This window comes from Microcebus murinus, chromosome 1 (assembly GCF_040939455.1).
Source record: "Microcebus murinus isolate Inina chromosome 1, M.murinus_Inina_mat1.0, whole genome shotgun sequence".
In the NCBI taxonomy this organism is placed as follows: Eukaryota; Metazoa; Chordata; class Mammalia; order Primates; family Cheirogaleidae; genus Microcebus; species Microcebus murinus.
The window spans coordinates 52626112-52648461 of NC_134104.1; the positions used below are offsets into that span (position 1 = coordinate 52626112).

General features: G+C 39.1%; 1 protein-coding gene across 1 annotated transcript in view; it reads right to left on the bottom strand.

Annotated features, from left to right (window-relative positions):
• The window catches only part of MYH15 (myosin heavy chain 15), a 173324-nt gene that overhangs the window by 40347 nt on the left and 110627 nt on the right, over positions 1–22350 (bottom strand). The window contains 10 exon segments of the mRNA XM_012777219.2: positions 526–652; positions 11298–11440; positions 11443–11480; positions 11482–11677; positions 14029–14126; positions 17027–17118; positions 17120–17173; positions 19191–19303; positions 19306–19366; positions 20429–20671. Coding sequence (XP_012632673.2) covers positions 526–652; positions 11298–11440; positions 11443–11480; positions 11482–11677; positions 14029–14126; positions 17027–17118; positions 17120–17173; positions 19191–19303; positions 19306–19366; positions 20429–20671 — 1165 coding nt within the window.

Genomic DNA, 22350 nt, shown 5'->3' on the forward strand with positions numbered 1-22350 from the left:
AGGAAGCAGCTAGGCCAAGGCTCTAGGATGGGAGTGTGCCGGTGTGTTCAAAGCACAGCAAAGAGATCAATGTGGTGAAGGCAGAGTGAGAGAAGGGGCAGGTGGGAGAAGAGATCAGAGGGACAATGGGAACAATCACACAGGCCCATGTAGCCCATTGTACAGACCATAGCATCCACTGAGTGTGAAAAGAGATGCAGGTTCACTACTGAAAAAATTTTAAATGCTCATTCAGTTAAGCAGAAGTTGTACAACAAGTCATGACTAGTAGACTGTGTGGACAGCCCTTACCATCCTTTGATCTTGAAAGTTGCCTCTGCTGACTGCTATTGCTCTTCTGCTTCATAGAAGGGAGCTGGACAGGGCCTCCGAAAGTGGCATAGAGGTAAGCTTCCCAGACCAGAGGCATGTCTGTGGACAAAGACATCTCACAGGCTGCATTCCACACCTAGAATCTTTAAATGTCCAGGTCTGAGCCTGCTGGCATTGAGGATGACTCATGAGTGAAGCAGCACATTTACTTACCATTCTCACTCCTCAGATTTGTCTTCTGTGCTGTCAAGTCCTTGGCGAACTGAGTGGCCTCATTTAGTTTTGCATTTGCTTCATTCAAGTGCTCTTCATACAGACTACAGAGTTTCTCAGCATTAGCCTACAAGTTGAGAAAGAAGGGCTGGTCATGGCTCAGAGAAGCTATGCTGAATTAGCTGCACAAGGAAGGAGGGGATAGGTGGCTCCTGGGACCCAAGTGCTCTCTTCTTCTGTAAAGACCACAGCCAGCATTGGGAAATCACATCTTCTAATTTAAGCAAGTACAATCGACTCTAGGGCCTGGGTCCCTAAGAGGCCTGAACTTCACAGCCTATAGGTATCACTGGAGGAAGTTAACTTCCTGGATATTAGGACCCTTCCAGAATTGTTTGCTTTTCTGGAGAAGGAAACATACAAAATGCTAATAAGGTACATGATCATGATCTGATATTATATATCTAACTGTCCTTTTCTCCGACTAGAATATAAGTTTCATAGTGATACAGATTCTGTTTGATCATTACACCCCCAGTGTCTAGAATCATGCCTAGAATATAATAGGAGCTCAATAAACAAGGATAGAAGTGCAGAGGGAAGGAAAGAGAAGAGGGAGGGAAGGAGGAGGAAGGAAATCGAGAAGGCTACCCAAGTAGGATAGGAGAAAGTATTAATAGATGGATCAGAGTGGCAATAGCCTAATAGCAGAGATTTGAGCTGTCAAAGCAACTGTACCCTCCTGATTACTGTGGCTGCAGGCTCAAGATAATCCCGTTGGGTTAATACTTCAATTGCAAACTTCAAATTTTCAGAATTGGCTTTTCGAGTTTGGAGAAAAAGATATGGCATCGGCCTTCACACTTCTACCTGACTTAGGTAATCAATATAATCATCAGATTCTTGCCACACTCTGGAAACTCTCAGTTGATACAGCAGCCCATGAGACCTTTGTCTCCACAAAGAAAGTGTGCTATGGAAAAGGAGGAATAAGGAGACAAAGGGATTACACCAATGGCATTTAGAGAAAATGGTGAGATTGGAGGAAATGATGAAAGCTGGTGATAAGCCTAGTAATTTCAATGTCAAACTAATTGTTATGATATAGCAATGGCCCCAAACCAGGAACATTTAGAAGATGATGCCAGGTTTAGTCCTCTGGAAAACATCTAAGTCAGCAAAAACTTTAACCTTCTCTAGCTGGAACCTATGCTCTGTTGAACATCGTTTTCCTCAAGCCTAATTAGTGACTATTGTAAATTCTCTATAAAAACTAATAAATTATGTTCTCTTATATTAGCTTGCTGCAAAAGTAATTGTGGTTTTGGCATTGACATTTGATATTGGAATACATTCCTAAATAAATGTGGTTATGTTATACATCATTTTAATGCACATTTCTTGATATTTTTGCTAATGACTTATTACTTGCTGTTTATATTTATTTTAGGCTATGGAAATGATGTTAGACAAAAAGCAAATTCAAGTGATTTTCTTATTCAAGTTCAAAATGGGTCATAAAGCAGCTGAGACAACTTACAACATCAATAACGCATTTGGCCCAGGAACTGCTAATGCAGTGCTAGTGCAGTGCAGTGGTGATTCAACAAGTTTTGCAAAGGAGACAAGAGCCTTGAAGATGCGGAGTGCAGTGGCTGGCCATTGGAAGTTGACAACGACCAATTGAGAGCAATCACTGAGGATGATTCTCTTACAACTACTCGAGAAGTTGCCAAAGAACTCAATATTGTCCATTCTACGGTCATTCGGCATTTGAAGCAAATTGGAAAGGTGAAAAAGTTCAAAGTCGATGCCTCATGAGCTGACGGAAAATCAAAAAAAAATCATCATTTTGAAGTACCATCTTCTCTTCTTGTACACAACAACGAACCATTTCTCAATTGGATTGTGACGTATGACAAAAAGTGGATTCTATATGGCAACCAACGATGATCAGCTCAGTGGTTGGACCAAGGCCAAGCTCCAAAGCCAAAACTTGCACCAAAAATAGTTTCTGGTCACTGTTTGGTGGTCTGCTGCCAGCGTGATCCACTCTAGCTTTCTGAATCCCTGTGAAACCATTACATCTGAGAAGTATACTCAGCAAATCAATGAGATGCACTGAAAACTGCAATGCCTGCAGCTGGCATTGGTCAACAGAAAGGGCCCAATTCTTCTCCAGGATAATGCCCGACCACATGTCACAACCAATATGCTTCCAAAGTTGAATGAATTGGGTATGAAGTTTTGCCTCATCACCATATTCACCTGACCTCTTGCCAACCAATTACCACTTCTTCAAGCATCTCGACAACTTTTTGCAAGGAAAACGCTTCCACAATCAGTAGGATGCAGAAAATGCTTTCCAAGAGTTCATCGAGGCTGGGTGCGGTGGTTCACACCTATAATCCTAGCACTCTGGAAGGAGCTGAGGCAGGAGGATCACTTGAGGTCAGGAGTTTGAGACCAGCCTGAGCAAGAGTGAAACCCCATCTGTACTAAAAATAGAAAAAATTAGGCGAGTGTGCTGGTGTATGCTTGTAGCCCCAGCTACTCAGAAGGCTGAGGCAGAAGAATTGCTTGAGCCCAGGAGTTTGAGGTTGCTGTGAGCTAAGCTGATGCCACAGCACTCTAGCCTAGGCAATAGAGCTAGATTCTGTCTCAAAAAAAAAAAAAAAAAAATCTAAAAGCACGGATTTTTATGCTACAGGAATAAACTTATTTCTTGTTGGCAAAAATGTGTTGATTGTAATGGTTCCTATTTTGATTAATAAAGATGTGTTTGAGCCTAGTTATAATGATTTAAAATTCGTGGTCTAAAACCCCAATTACTTTTGTACCAAACTAAATACCGTGTTTCTCCGAAAATAAGACCTACCCATAAAATAAGCCCTAGCAGGATTTCTAAGCATTTGGGCAATATAAGCCCTACCCCGAAAATAAAACCTAGTGATGGGCGTGGCTACACAGTGTATCTGCACAATCCATGCATTTTGCTGCGGAGCGGTAAAGAAGATGAGTAGCCCTTCTCATCTGCCCCATGAGAGCTCTATTGCTCGACAGGAGAGATTGGGACCAATGGTTCTAAAGGAAATAGAGTCACAAGAAATTCAGGATGAATTCAGGGTTTGGAGAGTTATGATGATGTTCCAGAAGAAGATAACGTAACTATATTTAAATAAATGTAGATTGTTGTACCGTACTTAAAAAAAATAACACATCCCCTGAAAATAAGCCCTAGGGTTATTGGGCTTCTTGAGGAAAAATAAATATAAGACCCTGTCTTATTCTTGGGAAAACACTGTGTCTCCCATGCAGTGCTTGACAGGGTAGGCATTTAATAGATGCCCAAGATATTCAAATTACTACAAACTTTAGTGAGAGTTTGGCCAACATACCTGCAGAAGTTTCTTTAGGTTACATTCAAGCTTTCCTCATAAACCCTGACCTCCAGATTTGTTTTAACTTGGTGAGGCTGTTACCCACTGAAGAGAAACAAGAACCCAATCAGGCACATGCCCATTTGGAGGCTGACAAGTAAGGCCATGTAGTTCCAACCACAGATGTCCTACAGCACACACAGGCATGGCAGTGGTTGTGAAATTAGATCTGGCAGAGATTCATTGACCAGCTTCTCACACAATGCCAACAGTCTCTCTAGGTTAGAGCGTTCGTGTCAAATGCCAGGTGTGCTCAATTATCTATTCTCCACTCGTGACTAGAAGAAGCCATGGTGCTGATCAATGTAATAGTAATAGGTTGTCTGTACAGTTTCTAATTATATTTTGAATGTTGAATTTGGTTGCTCTCACTTGTGATAGTGACTTTGACAGTCAAAGTTGGCACACTCATTTTTTTCCCTCACAATATCCCTCAAAAGTTCAGATTTGCTGTGTTTGATAAATAAGAAAACTGAGCACCAGAGAGAATAAATAACTATTCCAAATTCACATAGCTAGTAAGTGTTAGAATTGAGGTTTGAACTGAAACTGCCTGTGCAGATGCACACACACAAAAAGTCAGCTATTAGATTCCTACACATCTGTTGCACAAAGTAGTGATAACAAAGGAAATGTTAAAGATTAATTGACAATGTCCTACTTGGTCTGAATTGTCCCAATTCCTAGGTCCTCGAGGAAAATGGATAAAAATATGATTATGAGAACCACCTTTATTTTATGACATCTCCAATAATAAATGGCCCATTAACGGAACCAGGAGGAACATATCCAGGTGTGAGAAATGGCACTTCTGTTTACAGCCCTGAGTATGCTATGCTATGCACCTGTTTGCTGAGGTTGAAAAAGTATAGATCTCTATAAGACAACTTAGTCAATGGTGTGTGGAAATGGCGAGAAAAGGAGCCAGAGATGCCCTAGTTTTCAAGAGAGGCCCATGTGGTGAAGGCCAGCTGGGCTGTGCATATCTGTAGAGTGGGCAGCCCACCTGGGCAGATAGAAAATGCACTTTCCCTTAGGCATAGCTTAACATGGTGGGTATCCAAGCACTGCTAACCAGCTAACATGGGTATAATGTTTTCAATTTATGTAGTATTTTCATAAGCAGCATCTGTAAAAGACAATGAAGTTGTTTATCTAAAGGTGGCCTGTACAAGGATATAGCATGCAAAAGTGCTGTACCTTCAAAAGAGTTTCAAATTTAAGCATACGAATAAACAACAAATTTTGATGCCAGGGAAGAAGTAGTTAATGGAATAATGCACATTTATCTTATAGCTAATTCTTAAAATGATGCATGAAAATGCTGCCTCCCAGAAACACCGGAACCAATGGGAATTCAAAATGATCAAGAAAATTGTGAGATTTCCTATAACTCCTAAATTGCCCTGGGCCTCTCAGCATAATATGCTTTTGAAAATTCTTTAGTTTCCATTGTACCACTGAGCATTGGCATTCTTGGCATCATAATGCAGAAAACAAAAGATAAAACAATTCAAGAAAAAGTTCAGCATAATATATATGCTTATGAGGGTGAATGGAAATAATTTACCTTGCCAACAAATATTTAAGGCAGCCCCAGAATGTGGTCACCCACAGAAATACACAGGACTTGGAGTTAAGGCCTATCTCTTCATGGAATTTTGTGACCTTGGACAAGTCACTGAATCTATGAGCCCCAAGAGGCATATGTAAAAGTCAGTGCTAGTAATTGAGTGCACTGATTATGCAAAGCACTAGAGTAAACATAAGTGAAATGAGACTCAGTTGCTGCGTTAGAGAAGCTTTCAGTTTAAGCAAAGTTAAAAGACTGGACAATGCAGCACTATAAGAGGGATCCAAGAAGTGCTACAGGAATTCACAAATGGGTAAAACTTTAATACAGGGGTTGAACTTGAGCATTACAGAGAGGAGAATTAGTTTGGAAAGGCACACTTATAGAAAAATGGATATTTAGTGGAAGGCAAGAATTTGAATTTAGCTGAAACAGAAGGTCCATGAAACAAAGTAATGGGATCTAAAACTGGCAAGGCAAGGTGAATCTGATCACAGGCCATAGGGTACTTAAAAACAGAAGTTTGAGTTCATTTTTAAGCATAATATAATTCAATAAATCCATGCTTTAGAAATATTAATCCAAGTATATATGGGATGGATTAGGGGGAAAAAAGACTAAAAGCAAAAAATGATAATTTAGGAAACTACTACAATAGTCCAGTTAAAAGGTAGTGAGAGATCTAAATGAGAATAGGAATGGAAAGCTATGAGACAGTGAAGACTGATCTGCTGCAATAATTGATTACAAAGCAAAGAACAAGATGGGAAACAAATAGTTGAGACTTAGAATCTGGGTGATGGTAAGAACCAGGTGCCAGTGACAGAAAAGTTCATAGGAAATGCCAGCTTCAGGAGAAGGTGGATTGGTTCCAGGCATGCTGATTTGGGAAAAGGAAGACATTACTGATCTTTGAGAGAACAATTTAAGAGAACGGTTTTAAGGAAAGCAGGGGAAATAAAGACAGATTGCAGGATTGAAGGAGTAAGGAGGCAGTGAGGTATATACCTACTTCTGGAAAATAGTCTCCAAAGATGGTCACCAATGAGCCACACCCCATGGCCTTCACATTATGTAGACTGCTGGCCTTGTGACTTGTAACTGACAGGAGTCATGCAGAGTCACTCCACTGCACTGTGAGTCTAAGTCACAAGAATCTGCAATTTCTGCCTTAATCTCTTGGAGCACTTGCTCTTAGTACCCTGAATTGCTGTGTAAGAAGTTCAACTCCTATGGCTGCCATGCTGTGAGGAAGCCCAAGCTAGCCACAAGTGGAGCTCAGAGAGGCCACATGAAGAGAGATTTCCAAGCAGCCTCCAGCTGTTTAAGCTGTCCCAGCCCAGGAGCCAGCCATGCGAATGGAAAAACCTTCAGATGACTCCAGCCTCAACCGTCATCTCACTGCAACCAAATGAGCTGATCCTGTCAACACTCAGAACCAAGAGAATAGTAGTAAAGTTTTATTTTGAGTGACAAGGTTCTTGGGTGATTTGTTATACAGCAAGGAATAAATTAAAGACTATTCTTTTGTCAGAGAGAATAAGACGAGTATAAACAGACTTTGCTTTCCTCTCAAGATACCATCTCTAGTGCCTGAGAAAAAGGTCTTCATTTGGATTTGGTTTTGTTTCCTGGAATCTGTGAATTATGGTTTTTTGGAAGAATTTCTTCTTAGGGACAAAAAGAAAGGGATAATTAAAAATAAAGATAAATGTATAAGGTGAAGACAGAAGTGATACTGAATGGTCTTGATCTTATCAGGTATTATTTATTGAAAGGAAGGATTCAGAAAGGCAAGGTTAGAATCTAAGGAAGGACTTTGTATAAAACAAAACAGGAAGTAAATTAGATGAATAAAGAACTTCTGAGCAGCAAAGTCTAGAGGAAATTGGAAAGTATGAAAGTCATATCTAATTAGTATGGACTTACAGTGAACTTAACAGCTTTAGGGGTTTTTGGCTGCCTACTAAAATGTACAGAAACAGAAAAGTTCCCAAGAAGGAGGGAGAGGTACAGAAGAAGGTCAGAGTAAGGACTTCTAGGGCCTCACTCGGGCTGCAGAAGAATACAAATTAAGCCTACAGGGCATAGGCTAGAATGTCTTCCTTTGGTGCCCAGTGAAAGACAGAACCACAGAACATGCAGAATATAGATGAGACAGGAGAAAGAGAAAGCATAAGTTCTCACTAGATTTATGCTCTAAGATAAGTGGCAGGTAGGGTGGCAGGATACTATAGTCTGAAATGTCCCCCCTAAATTCACATGTTGAAATTTAGTCACCAATGTGATTAGTATTAAGAGAGGGCCTTTAGGAGGTAATCAAATCATGAGGGAAGATTCCTTATGAATGGAATCAGTGACCTTGTAAAAGAGATGCAAGGGAATGTTCATTTCTTCTTCCCTTTTGTCCTTCTGCCATGTGAAGATGCAGGAGGAGGCACCATTTTTGAAGCAGAAATTCCTCACCAGACAACAAATCTGCCACTACCTTGATCTTGGACTTCTTAGCCTCCAGAATTGGGAGAAATAAATTTGTTATTTATAAATTATCCAGTCTCAGATATTTTGTTATAGTAGCACAATCAGACTAAGACAGAAATTGGTATCAAGAAGTGAGGGTACTGTTGTAAAACATACCTAAAAATATGAAAGCAACTTTGGAACTAGGCAACAGGCAAAGGCTGGAAGAGTTGAGAGGTACACACTAGGAAAAGCCTACATTGCCTTGAATGGAGCATGAAGGCAATTCTGGTGAGGGCTCAGAAGAAGAGATCTGTAGAGTGAAGATTAGTCTTCTCAGAGATTACTGAAGTGGTTGTGATCAGAATCCTGGTAGAAACATGGACAGTAAAAGTCATTCTATTGATGGAAATGAGGACTATCTAATTGGAAACTGGAGGAAAGGCTATTCTTGTTACAAAGTGGCAAATACCTTGACTGAACTGTGTTTGAATCCTAGTGTTTTGTGGAAGCCAGAACTTGAGAAGGATGAAGTAGGATATTTGGTGGAAGAAATCTCCAAGCAAAGTGTTTAGGCCTGCATGGCTTCTCTAACTATTTATAGTAAAATGTGGAGTGAGAAATAAGTTAAAGATGGAATTTATAACAAAAAGAGAAGCAGAAGTTAAATATTTGGAAAATTCTCAGCATGGCCAGATTATAAAGAATTTAAAAAGTGTGTTTGGAAAAATGCCAAGGGTGTAGCCAACCAACTGTCTGATAAGGAGATTTGTATGGATAGAAAGAAGTCAGATGCTATTCATCAGGACAAGGAAAAAATTATCCCAAAGGCATTCCTAAGACCTTGGTTGCTGCCCCACCCATTACAGGTCCAGAGGGTCAAGGCCTTGAAGGCAGAAAGGTTTTGAAGAAGGGGCCTAGGGTGCCCATAGGACCGCTGGGCTTGCTGCCCAGGAGACCTCAAGTCTTTGCCCACACTTGCCAGCACAGCACTCCTCTGCCATCCCAGCTGTGGCTGAAGCAGACCCAGGTGCAGCTCAGGCTGCTGCTCCAAAGGACACAAGCAGTAAATGTGGAACTAAATGCAGGAACTGTAGAGGCAGAGCTCCTCCGCCTAGATTAAAAGGATGCCTTGGAGAACTTTGGGACCCAGACAGAGAACTGCCAGGAGCTGGGGTTGCTCAGAAAGTCCCCCCCCTAGTGGGGACTAGGGCAATGCTTAGTGGAGACCTGAGGGTAGGGCCACCTCCAAGAACTCAGACCTGTACAGCCGCCAGTATGCACCAGCCTGAGACAGCTAAAGGCACCCAACTCAAATCCCTGAGAGCTGCCATGTGGGTGCACCTGGCAAAGCCATGGGGGCAGGGCTACCAGGGTCTTGGGGACCCAACTTCTACCCAGTGTTTCCAGAAGATAAGACAGAGTCAAAGGATTATTCCCAACTTTCAAGATTGAATGTTGCTTGGTTCGTCCAGTCTTGGACTTAGCCATTCATTACCTCTTTTTCTTTCCTATTTCTTCCTTTTTGAATGGGAATGTCTATCCTATGCCTGTCCCTTCATTGTATTATGGAAGCACATAATTTGTTTGTTTTCCCAGGCTCACAGCTGCAGGGGGAATTTGCCTCAGGATGAATCATGCCTTGAATCTCACCCATTTCTGATTTAGATGAGAATAGACTTTAGACTTTTGAGATGGTGCTGGAACGAGTTAAGACTTTCGAGGCTCTAGAAATGGAATGAATGTATTTTTCTTATGAGAACAATGTAGGCATAAGGCAGAGAAGAAAGGCTGAGAGCCTGAGTGCAGCCATTTTGACTAATACCAGACCCCAACCACCCTGAACAAGGAAGTTGCCAGCAACTCACCAGCCTGGGACCACCTGAGGATGGATGAGTTGCTAAACTGGATGCCTTACAAAGTGTTTGCACTCACCTTTGTGTGACAGCAGTTTATGATTAACCTTTATGACCTGACCTCAAGATAATGCTAGTCAAATATGGCTGTTTCCCAGTGGGGTTTTTTGAACACAAAAATGTTACTCCATTGCCCCATAATGAGGTCCCCCAACTCCTCAAGAGAGGACGACTACTCTGTCTGTGGAGTAGGATCTATTCTCTTTCTCTCTCAATAATCCTTCCTGTAGCTAGTTGGCTCACTCTTGAATTCGTTCCTGTGTGAAGCCAGGAACTCACTTGGTGAGTTCAAGAGGCTTTCCTCCCTTCATTGGGACAGAGCCCTCATGAATGGAATAAGTGACCTTATAAAACAGATACAAGAGAGCATTTGTCTCTTTTCCCCTTCTGCTACGTGAGGACACAACACGAGGCACCATCTTTGAAGCAGAGCTCCCTCAGCAGACACCAAATCTGCTATGCCTTAATATTGGACTTCCCAGTCTCTAGAATTGTGGGATATAAGTTTCTATTATTTATAACTTGCCCAGCCTGTGTTATTTTGTTAGAGAAGCAGGAATGAACTAAGACACAGGGTTCATGGAAAGAGAAGCAGGGTTAACTGTTTATGCTCACTGTGGTCCTTAAAAGAAATTGATGTTAAACATTTTAGAAATCATTCCATAGCTCTGAAGAAATTCTATATTTTTCTGGCCATAGCCCATGGAGATCAAGCTTTATCATTGGGTCATGTCTTTTCCAGGTGACGTTACAAATTTTGCTTAGATGGAGCAGAGGTTGCAGCAACTAGCCATTTGCTCTGCTTAACCTAAAGCAAAGCTCCTCTGAGCCAGCTAAAGGTAGGGTCACTGTTACCCATGATCTGATAGTAACCATTTGACATGAGAGTTTGCAGTGTATAGGTTAATGGGATCAGCACAAAAAGAACATGTGATGAAACTTTCTTCTAGTGCTGGCTGGATAAAGAGATGCTAGAGGGCATGAGAGGAAAAAAAATCTCTTTCTCTCCGAAAGCTGTTTGTGTCCACCATTCATTCTAGTAGGCTCTAGGAGTATCTGGGCCACGTATCTTCTTGAGAGACATAGCTAGTGGCTTCACTTTTTTAGCCCACTTGCTTATGCCATCACCAGAAAGATCCATAAGGAACATGGACTGGAATTCTGATAAAACTGGAAGCCACTGTCAGGTTACATTCAGGTTATGGCTTTGTGTGACCTTAACAATGACCACTAGGGGTAGGCCTGATCTATTCAGTCTGAAGAACTATAGCCTTCATTAACAAATACCTTGAGTCACCAAACTGGTTTATTTTTCTTTTCCCTCCCCTCTCCTACTTATTTCCATGCTCAGAAGTCCAAAAGGAGGGCTTGGGAAATGTCTACCTTAGCTCTGGTCATCTGCTCAACATGGGTCAGGAGATCATCCACTTCTAGCTGCAAGTCACTCTTGTCTTTTTCCAGTTTCTGCTTGACCTGCTATAGAAAAATCTGCACCTAGCCCTCCAGCTCAACCAGGCTGTCTGTGTTCTCATCTTCAAAGAGGCACAAGTTGTCTCAAAGTGCAGTATCTTCCATGTTTCAATGAAGCTTCTGGGATTTTGTTTTCTGTTTCTTAGTTATTTCTAGCTGAGCCAAACTGGCCCCTCCTACCTCCTCCAGCCTCTCATTCAAGTTGGCCAGGTCTTGAGTAAGGTCAGCTCTTTCCCTTTCCATCTTGGCTCGAATGGTCTTTTCAGCTTCCAGTTTCTTTCAAATTTCAGATCCTGTGTCTGAGTCTACAGCAATAAAAAGTTTGACCTTTACTAAGTATTTGTAGCACATTTTATATTCAAGAGCTTAACTATTCTTTTTCTTTTCTTACAACTAAGAAAGTGAAAATGACACTTTCAACTCTCAGTTTATAAACAAGAATACACAGAAGTTAAATGTTTTGCCCTAAAACAGTACCAAGAACAGTACCAAGAATTAGAATTGGCAGTTCTTCCAGATCTTTCAGCCCTTGATAGGCAAGTTTATTAAATTATATACATGGAGGGGAACGCTTAGTAAACAGCACTTCCTAAAGAAATAGGAAAGTGTCTTTCATATGACGAGAAAAAAATTTAAAGAGTATTGCTAACAAAACTATAGCACGATAAATTTTATACACAAAACCTTCCTCATCTGGAATGCATTTATCTGATCTCAACTATCTGAAACTGGGGCAAAAATCTAACCAATAAAAAGAATATCTCAAAGTTTAGGAAATTTATTCATAAGAAACAGCATCAGTTTAATTTCGTACACAATTCTAACAAACTTTATTACTTGGTTTTCTAGTCTGCAAGAGATTTCAAGTATAGATTTGAAATAACAAATTAGAATTGGTGACGGAATATGGCCTACTAAAGTGTATAGTAATCTGATGCCATCAGGCTCTTATCACTTAAAAAAGAAGTGATAAGAGCCCCAAACCCTTTTAGTGCGAGGTCAAATAGCTCTACAAATCATAACAGCATCATTATATTACAGTACGGTAAAGCCATTGATGTTTAATTAACATTAAGTAATTAGGCATGAGTTAGGATAGGGGAGAAAAAAGGATAGAATCTATTTTAGAATATGTTTTCTTTTCCATTAAATTAGAGTGCCATGTCTTAGAGAAAGCTAATTTCTAGATCATACCAACTAAGTAGTCTATCAGTTCTATAGATCACATGTGACAGAGACAGGGCTAAAAAAATATGATTTCCATATTCAAGTAAATGTGATCACCTTTCAACTAGTTATCATGGGATCTAATTCATTAACCTAAAGAATATTGTCATTGAACCAAACATTTCTGAAACATTTCTTCAGAAATTGTCTTTAGAAAACGTTTGAAGTCATCAGGGTAAGAAAACTTGTCTTTTGGATAAATTGAAAAAAATTTTTTTTAAATTTTGAGTAAAGTCAAGTATCGCTTGAAGACAAGTCTGGTGAATATGATAATCACTTGGAGATTAATATCATGTCTGAAAATAAAGCATGTTCACAAAGCAGTGAGATTGGTTTTCTTATTTGGCTCAAAATATCTCAGAATATAAGTATCACAAAGGAGTTTCAAAATTATTTTGAGTAATGGTTATGTTACTGAGATATTTATTTAGTTCCAAAGGGAAACCTCCATCTGGATGCATGTGTGCATGTGTATACCTAATTACTTTATATTTTTAATTACTTTATAACATCATCATATAGTAAAGAATAGTCACATGGTCTGAAAACTTACAGATATTCATTATCAAATAATGTTTTGAGGCTATTAATAAAAGTAGCTATAGAACTTACCGATTTTCAGCATACTTGCCTCCTAATCACAAAGAATAATTATCATAAAAATTAAATGGTTTACACTGAATGCATACCATGTGTCAGACACTGTGCTTACCACTGAAATGTACTGTTGCATTTAATAATGTTAGCTCAAATGTAGCCAGGAGGATTAATGAGTGAAAAAATACATGTCCAGGATTTTAGCACAATGCCTGGTTCACAGCAAACATTCAACAAATTAGCTATTCACTTTTATTATCTTCATATGGAAATTTAAGCTTTAAAAGTAATGTCCATGAAGTACTACTCAGCCGTAAAAAGAAATAAAATAATGTCTTTTGCAGCAACTTGGATGGAACTGGAGACCATCATCCCAAGTAAGGTATGCCAGGAAAGAAAAAAACAACCACATGTTCTCACTTATAAGTGGGAGCTAAACAAGGGATATATAGTCATAAAATGGTGTAATGGACAATGGAAACTAAGGAGAAAGCGGGAGAGGGGGATGAGGGATGAAAATCTACCCACTGGGTAAAACGTACACTATTCTGGTGATGGGTATACGGAAAGCCCTGACCTCAGCATTATACGATTCATCCATGTAACAAAAATCACTTGTTTCCTCTAAATCTACTGAAATAAAAGAAAAAGTAACTTCCCCCAGGATCATACATCTGTGGAATGCCACAGTTTACGTTCTTAAGCACTGTTCTTTTCTGTCTATGTCTATGGTTGGCTAAGGGTATGAATACCTTGGCAGAGAATTTGTCACTGAAGCACCAATTAATCTAAACACAGGTACACACACGTATTTGATAACTGATTACCTGAAGACCTTTAACCATCTTCTGAAGTTGAGCCACCAGGCCTTTCTTATTTTCTACCTTTGAATTCATCTGATTCATTTCTAATTTCTTCCTGGTTAGAAAAAGATACCAAATGAAATTGTTCAGAATAACATTTTCTTTAAATATTTTTACATTATATACATAACATGTGAATTCATTCTTGTAAAAATTCAACCATTTTAGTCTACATCTGAAATCTTTTTGGTTATTACACACAATCTTTGTTCTCCCTAGAAGGAACCACTATTATCCATTTTCAGGCATTTTTCTAAGTACTGACATAGGTTTGTGTTTATGTGTGTGCATGTAGCTATAGAAATAGTTCACACTTCCTGTCAATGGTATTAATATCATGTAAGTTTGTATGTATATATAGATCAACAATTTATTCTTAATTCAATACTATATTGGAGATATTTTTATGTTGGCCCACACAGAGTATTTTATTTAAAAATTTACTATGACATAGTATTCCATGATTTATATATCCCATAGTTTGTGAATTCCCCTATTAATAAGCAGTCTTTTAATATTTTTCATTTACAAATAACACTGCTTAAATACACACCTCTTGTGTACATGACAGTGTTTCTCAAGAGTGGATACTCATCAGGAAATTGCTGAGTAATGTATAATTATATGCTTAACAACACGTAAGAGCCTTGCCCTTTGCTCTCTAATAGCTGTGTGATATTACTTTTCAATATTTACCTTAATACCACATTTCTAAATTTTTCGTAGAAGACAGTATCTCTGTGCTTTCTTTTGAATGTCCATGTTTACTAATAACAATGGCATCTTGTCAAATATTAGTGCTTAAAAATGGTCAATAAACCAAATGAACCGTGTTTGTGTCCTTTGACCATTTTTCTATAGGTCATTCATCTAATTATGAAATAGATTTTCTCTTAATATTCTTGATATTTTTAATATCTGTTGCAAAATTTCTCACATTATAGCTTGTCTCTATTTTATTTATGTTGGCTTTTACCACATATCTATTTAAAAATTTGATGTAGGGAAATTCATCAGTATTCCTTATATGTATTTGCCTTCTTATCACTTGTCCAAGATGACTTAACCTGTCAATTTCCTAAGACTTATCACCTACATTGTCTTCTAATATTTTTTAAATTGGGATAAGAACACTTAACATGAGATCTACCCTCCTAAAAAAAGTTTAAGTGCAAAATACAGTATGTGAACTATAGACACAATGTTGTAAAACAGATCTCTAGAACTTAAACATCTTGCATAACTGAAACTTAATACCCATTGAACAGCTTCTTCCCACTGGAATCCCTCCTCCAAGATCCTGGCAATCACCACTGTATGAGTTTCTATGAGTTTGATTATTTTAGATTCCTTGTCTCAATGGAATCATGGAGTATTTGTCCTTTTGTGACTGACTTACTTTACTTAGTATAATGTCCTCCAGGTTCATCCATGTTGTTGCATGTGATAGGATTTACTTATTTTTTAAGGCTCAATAATATTCCATTGTATGTATATACCATATTTTCTTTATCCATTCATGTATCAATGGATAGTTAGGTTCTTTCAACATATTGGCTATTGCAAATAATGTGTCTTCTAATGGTTTTATAGTTTTGTTTTCACATTTGAATTCTTTAATGCAACTGAATTTTGTGTGTATGAATAGTATGAGGTAGGAATCTAATTTTTATATCAGAAGATGAATAGCTAATAATCCCAACACCACTTATTAAAATACTATCCTATCATTACTGATTTGAAATGCCATCTTTATTATGTATTAAGTTTTAAATACATATAGGTCCACTTAGAGTAAAGGTTTCACAATAAAGTTATAACTTCCTACAAATATAGATTTCTAAAATGCTGAAACTCTTTTACCTGTGGCCTACAAGGACATAAAGCAACATCTTCACTTTGCTGAGTTGAAACACAATCTTCAAAATGGAATGCTAAGGGAACTCTATCATTTTGCCTTACACTACTTCACTACATTTGGAAAAACACTTATTTAATCTTCTCTAAACACCTATTAAGTTCAGTAACTCATTAGCAGAATATTAATCAAGCCTCACCAAGAGCACATATAATATTACACAAACAAAAAAACTAGAAGTTCATAGCTGGTCACTTGACTTCTTTCTCTTTTTCACCATGGACCCCAGCCATCCATGTGCTACTAGCTTTAGCCTGAACTTATCTTACTCCTGGATCTCACTTTGTTCCTCTCTCATTTGGTATAATCGAAATAAGTTGAAAATTCCTAATGGTTAAAAAAAAAGTCTAAACAGAAGACAATTAAAGGGACAAGGTGAGAAAATCCATCTCACTAATGGGTTAAACTGAAAATTTCCCTAATTTTGATCATTTTCATGTGTTGCTTTAGATTTTGAGATTTAATGTTTATATAGTAAATCATTTGATAAAAAACTATATATTAATGAAGTTATATCTGATAAACAAATAATTATAAAAGGGTATATCAGACCAGAATCAATTTTTTTTTATATTTTATGACATTGGTCACATCATGAGTCAAAGTAGTGAGCCATTTTTACTTTTAGCCTTGTAGCCTCAAATTCCCAATAATTCACATCTCACATGCCCCGAAGTGCAGCCCCTCAACCAAATCCAAACTTCACAGAACAAATCCTTTTGAACAGAACCCTTTAGTAAAAGGATTTGTTCTATAAGATTTGGACTCCCTCAAAAGGCCACACTCAAAGATCCAGAAGGCCATGTGTGGCCCAAGGCCACAGGCCCCTTACCCCAATTTCTAGATTATTATACAGTTGTAAAAAGAAAGGAAATGCATAACGTCTGGCAAAAGAAAAATCCATTTCCTAGGCTTGTTATCCTTGGCTTAGTTCTTGAGATATTTAGCCCTGGAGTCCCAGGGTTAAATGAAATGAGAGAGCGGCTACTTCCCACAATGGTGTCCCAGAACGTCCAATCAACAGCAAGGCAGCTTACTTCCTCAGCTTCTCTGTTGGCTGCAGCTGGCCGCTCGCCAAGTTCTCCATGCTTTCCAGGTTCAGCTTTAAATCGCCCTCCAGTCTGCACATTTTCCCTTTCACAGTTCATTCTCACTTTTCTGTCCTGCTCAAGGGCACTCTCAAGCTGACAAAAAAAAAGGAGAGATTATTTAGCCAAATAAATAGCTAGAGTTTGTACTTCACTAGATGTGTCCATTAACCACTTGCCTCCTGGAAAAAAAGATACAAGCACTGATTCTGTCAATGATGCCCAGTTACACGTATTTCAAAATAAATATTGTGTGTGTTGATAGGTTAACAAAAGAATCTAGAAGTCACAGTGATGAAAGAAAACTTTAGAGGCTGTGGAATATGAGTTCTGTCCTAGGAAAGGAACGGATAATAAATGGCCAGTGAGCCCTTGTTTTATCTTTTTCCAGAGACGGGAAGCTCACTTCTTCACATGGCAGCTCATTTCATGGGTGAATAAGTCCATTTGCTCGGGAGTGCTTCTTCATAAGCAGCTAAAATATTCTCCGTAAATTCTACCCAGAAGTACAAGCTCTGCTCCCCAGAGCAATGCCAAACAAATGTGTCTCCACGTGATCTTCTATGAATGTTTGGCAGACCTCCTAGGCATCACTGGCCCTTTCAAACACATTCTCACGTGGCATCCTCTAGTATCCACCTGGTATCCTCTTTTAGTCCATAACATTGTGTCATGTTCTGGTTCCCCATCACGCTGGTCAGAACATTCTAGTTTTGTCTGTATTAGTATTGCCACTAATGATTTAGTTTGGCAGGAAGCTAGATAACAGTGACAATATGGCTTTTTGTATATTGATAGATTTACTTTACACAATGGAAGATTTTCTGTAGCCAAAGATATGAAATTCAAATTGGGAGAAAAGGAGAATTTCTGGAAGTAATATATGTAAAAACCTGAAGGTAGATGTTCTTCAGGTGCTATAGACTGAATGTTTATATCCCTTCAAAATTCATGTGTTGAAATCCTAATCCTCAATGTGATGGTGTTGGGAGGTCGTGCCTTTAGGAAGTGATTAGGTCATGAGGGCGGAATTCTCAGGAATGGGATAAGTCCTTATAAAAGAGACCCCAGAAAGCTCCCTTGTACCTTCTACCCTTTGAAGACACAGAGAGACAGCGCCCTCTGTGGATCAGAAAATAGGCCCTCACCAGACACCAAGTCTGCAATGCTTTGAACTTCCCAGGCTTCCGAGCTGTGAGAAATAAATTTCTGTTGTTTATTTGCACCTAGTTTATGGTATTTTTTTTATACCAGCTGGAATGGACTAAGACACCAGTGTGTGGGAGTGTGTGGGGGTGTGGGTGTGTGTGTGATATGTACAAGCACACATATAAACATCTATAAATCTTTTTATTGAGGCTTTGTGAGATATGCAATTAGTAAAAATAGGAAGAAATGGAAGACAACTAATAGGTATTAGAGGAAACTGTTAGAGAAGTGGGAGAAAAAAGCAGATAATAAAAAAAAAACCTACCCTTGTCAGCAATTTTATAAAGGCTAAGGTTTGGGGACTAATGAGAACATGAATGAATATGCAATATCAACTGGGAAGAGAGAAAGAAAGAATTATGAACCTATACACTGAGAATGGTCTAAATCATCTTTATTTCACTGGGTGGTTAGAGGCAGAACAGGGGCATCATCTTTAGAATCTTACAAGTATTTTCCAATAGTGGAAGTAGAACACAGTTTGTGGCTTACATGTCTTTCAACTATAAATAGCACACCACTGGAGACACTTGGTTTGTAATCCCCCAACACCAGTGTCAAATAGAGTACCAGCATATCTATGGGGCAAAATTCCAGGTTCTGTGGGAGCTAAGGGGAAAAGCCAGCCACCCAGAGGGGTAACCCTTTACCATTCGGTTCAGTGTTCTTCTCCCACTGCCCAGGGTTAAATGAAAGTTGCATTTAAAAACTGACAGATTACATGCTGGGGCTTTCTTACACTGTATCAGTTTAGTGTATGTTAAGGAAAAAAAAACCCTCTATTTCTCAATAATGAGAGAAACTAAGTTTTCCTGAAACTGTCAAGATAAATTAACTAAGTGCAAATTGGAGGTATGTCTATATGCTGGCAGATGGCTAACTAGCTGGATAAATCGCGACTTACCTCATGGATTTGCTGTTCCAATTTCAAATCTGCTCTGCTCCAGTTGTCGAGCTTCTCCTCCTCCAGGTGCAGGTCACCCAGGGTCTGCCGATGCGCCTCCCGAACCACCTGTTTGCTCTGCTAAGTCAGCCAATATCCTCATTTAGAATCTCCGCTTCCTCAGTCAGGTTCTTGACCTGTGGGAAGACGACAAGGACGGCTTCATTAAAGCCACCACTGGAAAGTTGGGCATAACACTAAGGGTCATCATCTCTTTTCTGTGCTCCAGAAAGCCATGAGGTATCCAATGTCAAAAAGAGCCACACTTAGCCAAATTACTGGTATACTTTTTAAAACTCTGAATTTACTTTTGCTTCCACAAAACATGATCTGTTAATGCATAGTTAGGAAATGGGGTATTCTGGTTAATCAAATATTATTAACAGCTCATTGGATGACCAGTTTAGTCCATATTCTAATATAACAACAACACTAAAGGGTATTTAGCTTTCTTTTGAGGATCCAGAGGGCATGCAGTGATCGTGTTGTGCCTCAGTGTCCCAAGAAAGACGGTTCTTTCTTGCCCAGTTAAAGATGGGTTCCAGCTTATAGAATTTGCAAAAATGGAAACTGGACACATTGGGTCCATGTGCTTTTTATGAAAAAAAGAATAAATAGAAATAAAAGGTGCTATTTAATCATCTATCAAAATTAGTGTCATATTGGAGATTTGGTGTTTAATCACAAGTTTGAAACAGACTACTATCTTCAATCCCCACATAGATGTGCAAGTTAAAACCCTCAACTAAAACAAGCAAAACACCAAAGTCTTTAACTGGAATGAAAGTGACATCTTCAAGGTCAAACTCCAAATCAATGGCAGAGCTGGGGATTCAGGCACATCCCAAATCATCTTTCAGCAAACCCTTTCATGCTCACTCTCTTTCCAAAAAGGAACACTTCGAGGCCCAATGAAACCATTTTGCTCTTTTTATTAGAGTTCGGATGCTATAAGATTGGAACAAATGAAAACGTTTCATTTGAGAGATTAAGTCGGGTTCTATAAGTTCAAATTGGAAATTTGAATTGGGACAGCACAGTTCATCAGTCCCTTTACTTTATGCCAGCTCTGACTCCCAATGCTGTAGAGTTGAAGGCCACTACGCTAATTAACTTGAACAGAGCAAGTCTGGTACTGGAGCCTGATCTGAGAGTGGCATTCCAGCAGCTAGGTCTTCTTAACATTATAGAAAAAGTACCTTGTGCTCTGTAGCACGCTTCTCTTTCTCTGACTTCGCCAATATTGTTTCCAGGTCATCGATTTCTTTCTTCAACTCAGAACATTCATCTTTGAGTTTCCGCCCCCTGGCAGTCAGCTCAGAATTTATCTCCTCTTCTTCCTCCACCCGCTCAGACAGCTCCTTTACTCTGGCCTCCAGCTGGATCTTGGATTTAATCAGCGACTCACACAGCTCTTCAACATTTGCCAGGGTCTTTTGCTCCTGCCATGATGAGGAGAAAATTGTTGCCAACAGCTGGAAGTAATTTATCAGCTTGGCGAAAATGCTGCTTAACACATAGCAAAGAGATAATTGCCTGCCCTCTGCCCAGCACTTTCACCCACCTTTCCTAAGCAGCTGAAATAATATTCCCAGGTCCATGATCCTATTGCTGAGAAGTGGAGGAGTTGCTTGTGTTTAGAGGTGCTTTCCATCTTCCAGGCCCATTCAGTAGATTAGATTACCTCTTCTAAAGCACTTAATAGAATCCTGGTGGCCTAGAGGAGCTAACATGCCTCCAAAAATCAGTAGCGTGCTGCTTAAATCACAGCTTCTGGAAGCATCCATGTGGGCACATAGTTTGAGATTGATACCTGCTCAGAATACGGTCTTTTAAGAAAGTAGTGTTCCCTCAGACAATGACATTGTTATAAATGCACTGATGTACTTGTTTAATATATACATACATCTTATAATAAATTGAGCTGAGTTGTGTTTTTTATTCATAGGCTGAATTTAAAAATCACAAAGTTACTTGCAAGTCACTAACTAGATTTCACTATTATTTCCAACTAAAATATTTGCCTCAATGATTCCTCCAGCAGTAAATTCCACAAGCTGGTACACATACACCATAAAATACTCTTTCCTTTTATCCTTTCAGAAGCACTTCCTCCAGCTCTTATTGAGTGATTCATTGCTCTTGTGTTAGGTGTCTAGTGAAAAATGAAGGGGCTTTTTGCTATAGGGCACCTTTCATAACATTAAACCCCTCTAATTTGTGTTCTTTAAAGGCTAAATAAATCCTCTTATTTGTGAGCAAGTTCTTAATTGCTGTAGGTATCACTGCAATATAACTTCACATATATCTTTGTGGTCCATCTCTAGACCTCATCTGTTCTCCACAATATGCCAGTTTGGCCAATTTATTAGCCATCCATTTGCCTCACTTAAGTCATGTCAGCTAATTATATCAAGAACAGAAAAAAAGGTAAAGATCCTTCTAGGCTAGTGGCCTCTGGGTGACTCCTGGCTAGAGAATGGCTGCTTGCCCAACACACAGGGCTCAAAGAGGAACAGATGGAGAGAAGCAGAGATTAGCAAATCTGCAACCTCACTGAGGACCCAAAATGAGGGGCTAAATTAAAAAGAAATATCAAGACATTTAGGAATGGTCCGTGCAAATCAGAGAAGTTTCCAATGTATGGGAAATAACGGGAACACTTGATCTTAGTTCACCCCAGGTTGATAAGCAGAACAGTTACTTGCTGCATTCCATTCGGCATGTATACAAGACCTGTCACCATCTCCGAAAGAAGAGCACAGTCCAATCGAATGTCAACGATCTTGTTGTTAAATATGATAGCAGGATTTGGGGACCAGTTGAGCAATGGTGTGGCAGTTTAACAGCAGGGAGATCCTTTCCCCTATGGCAGCTTTTCTTTCACATACTCACAATGTTAATTGGAATGGATTCACTCAGTTCTGCTAGAATTTTGACTAAGTGAAGAATTTTTCAAAGAATCCTTGTTTCTTTGATCCCTTTTGTGCTTAGCTGTGTTCCTTAAAAATAAATTATAACAAAATATTTCATAGCACTTTCAACTTCTTAATCATAGCTAAAATTTGAACTCATCTCAGCCATCCTGGGTTTGCTCTGTAATTTGCTTCTGCTTGTTTCC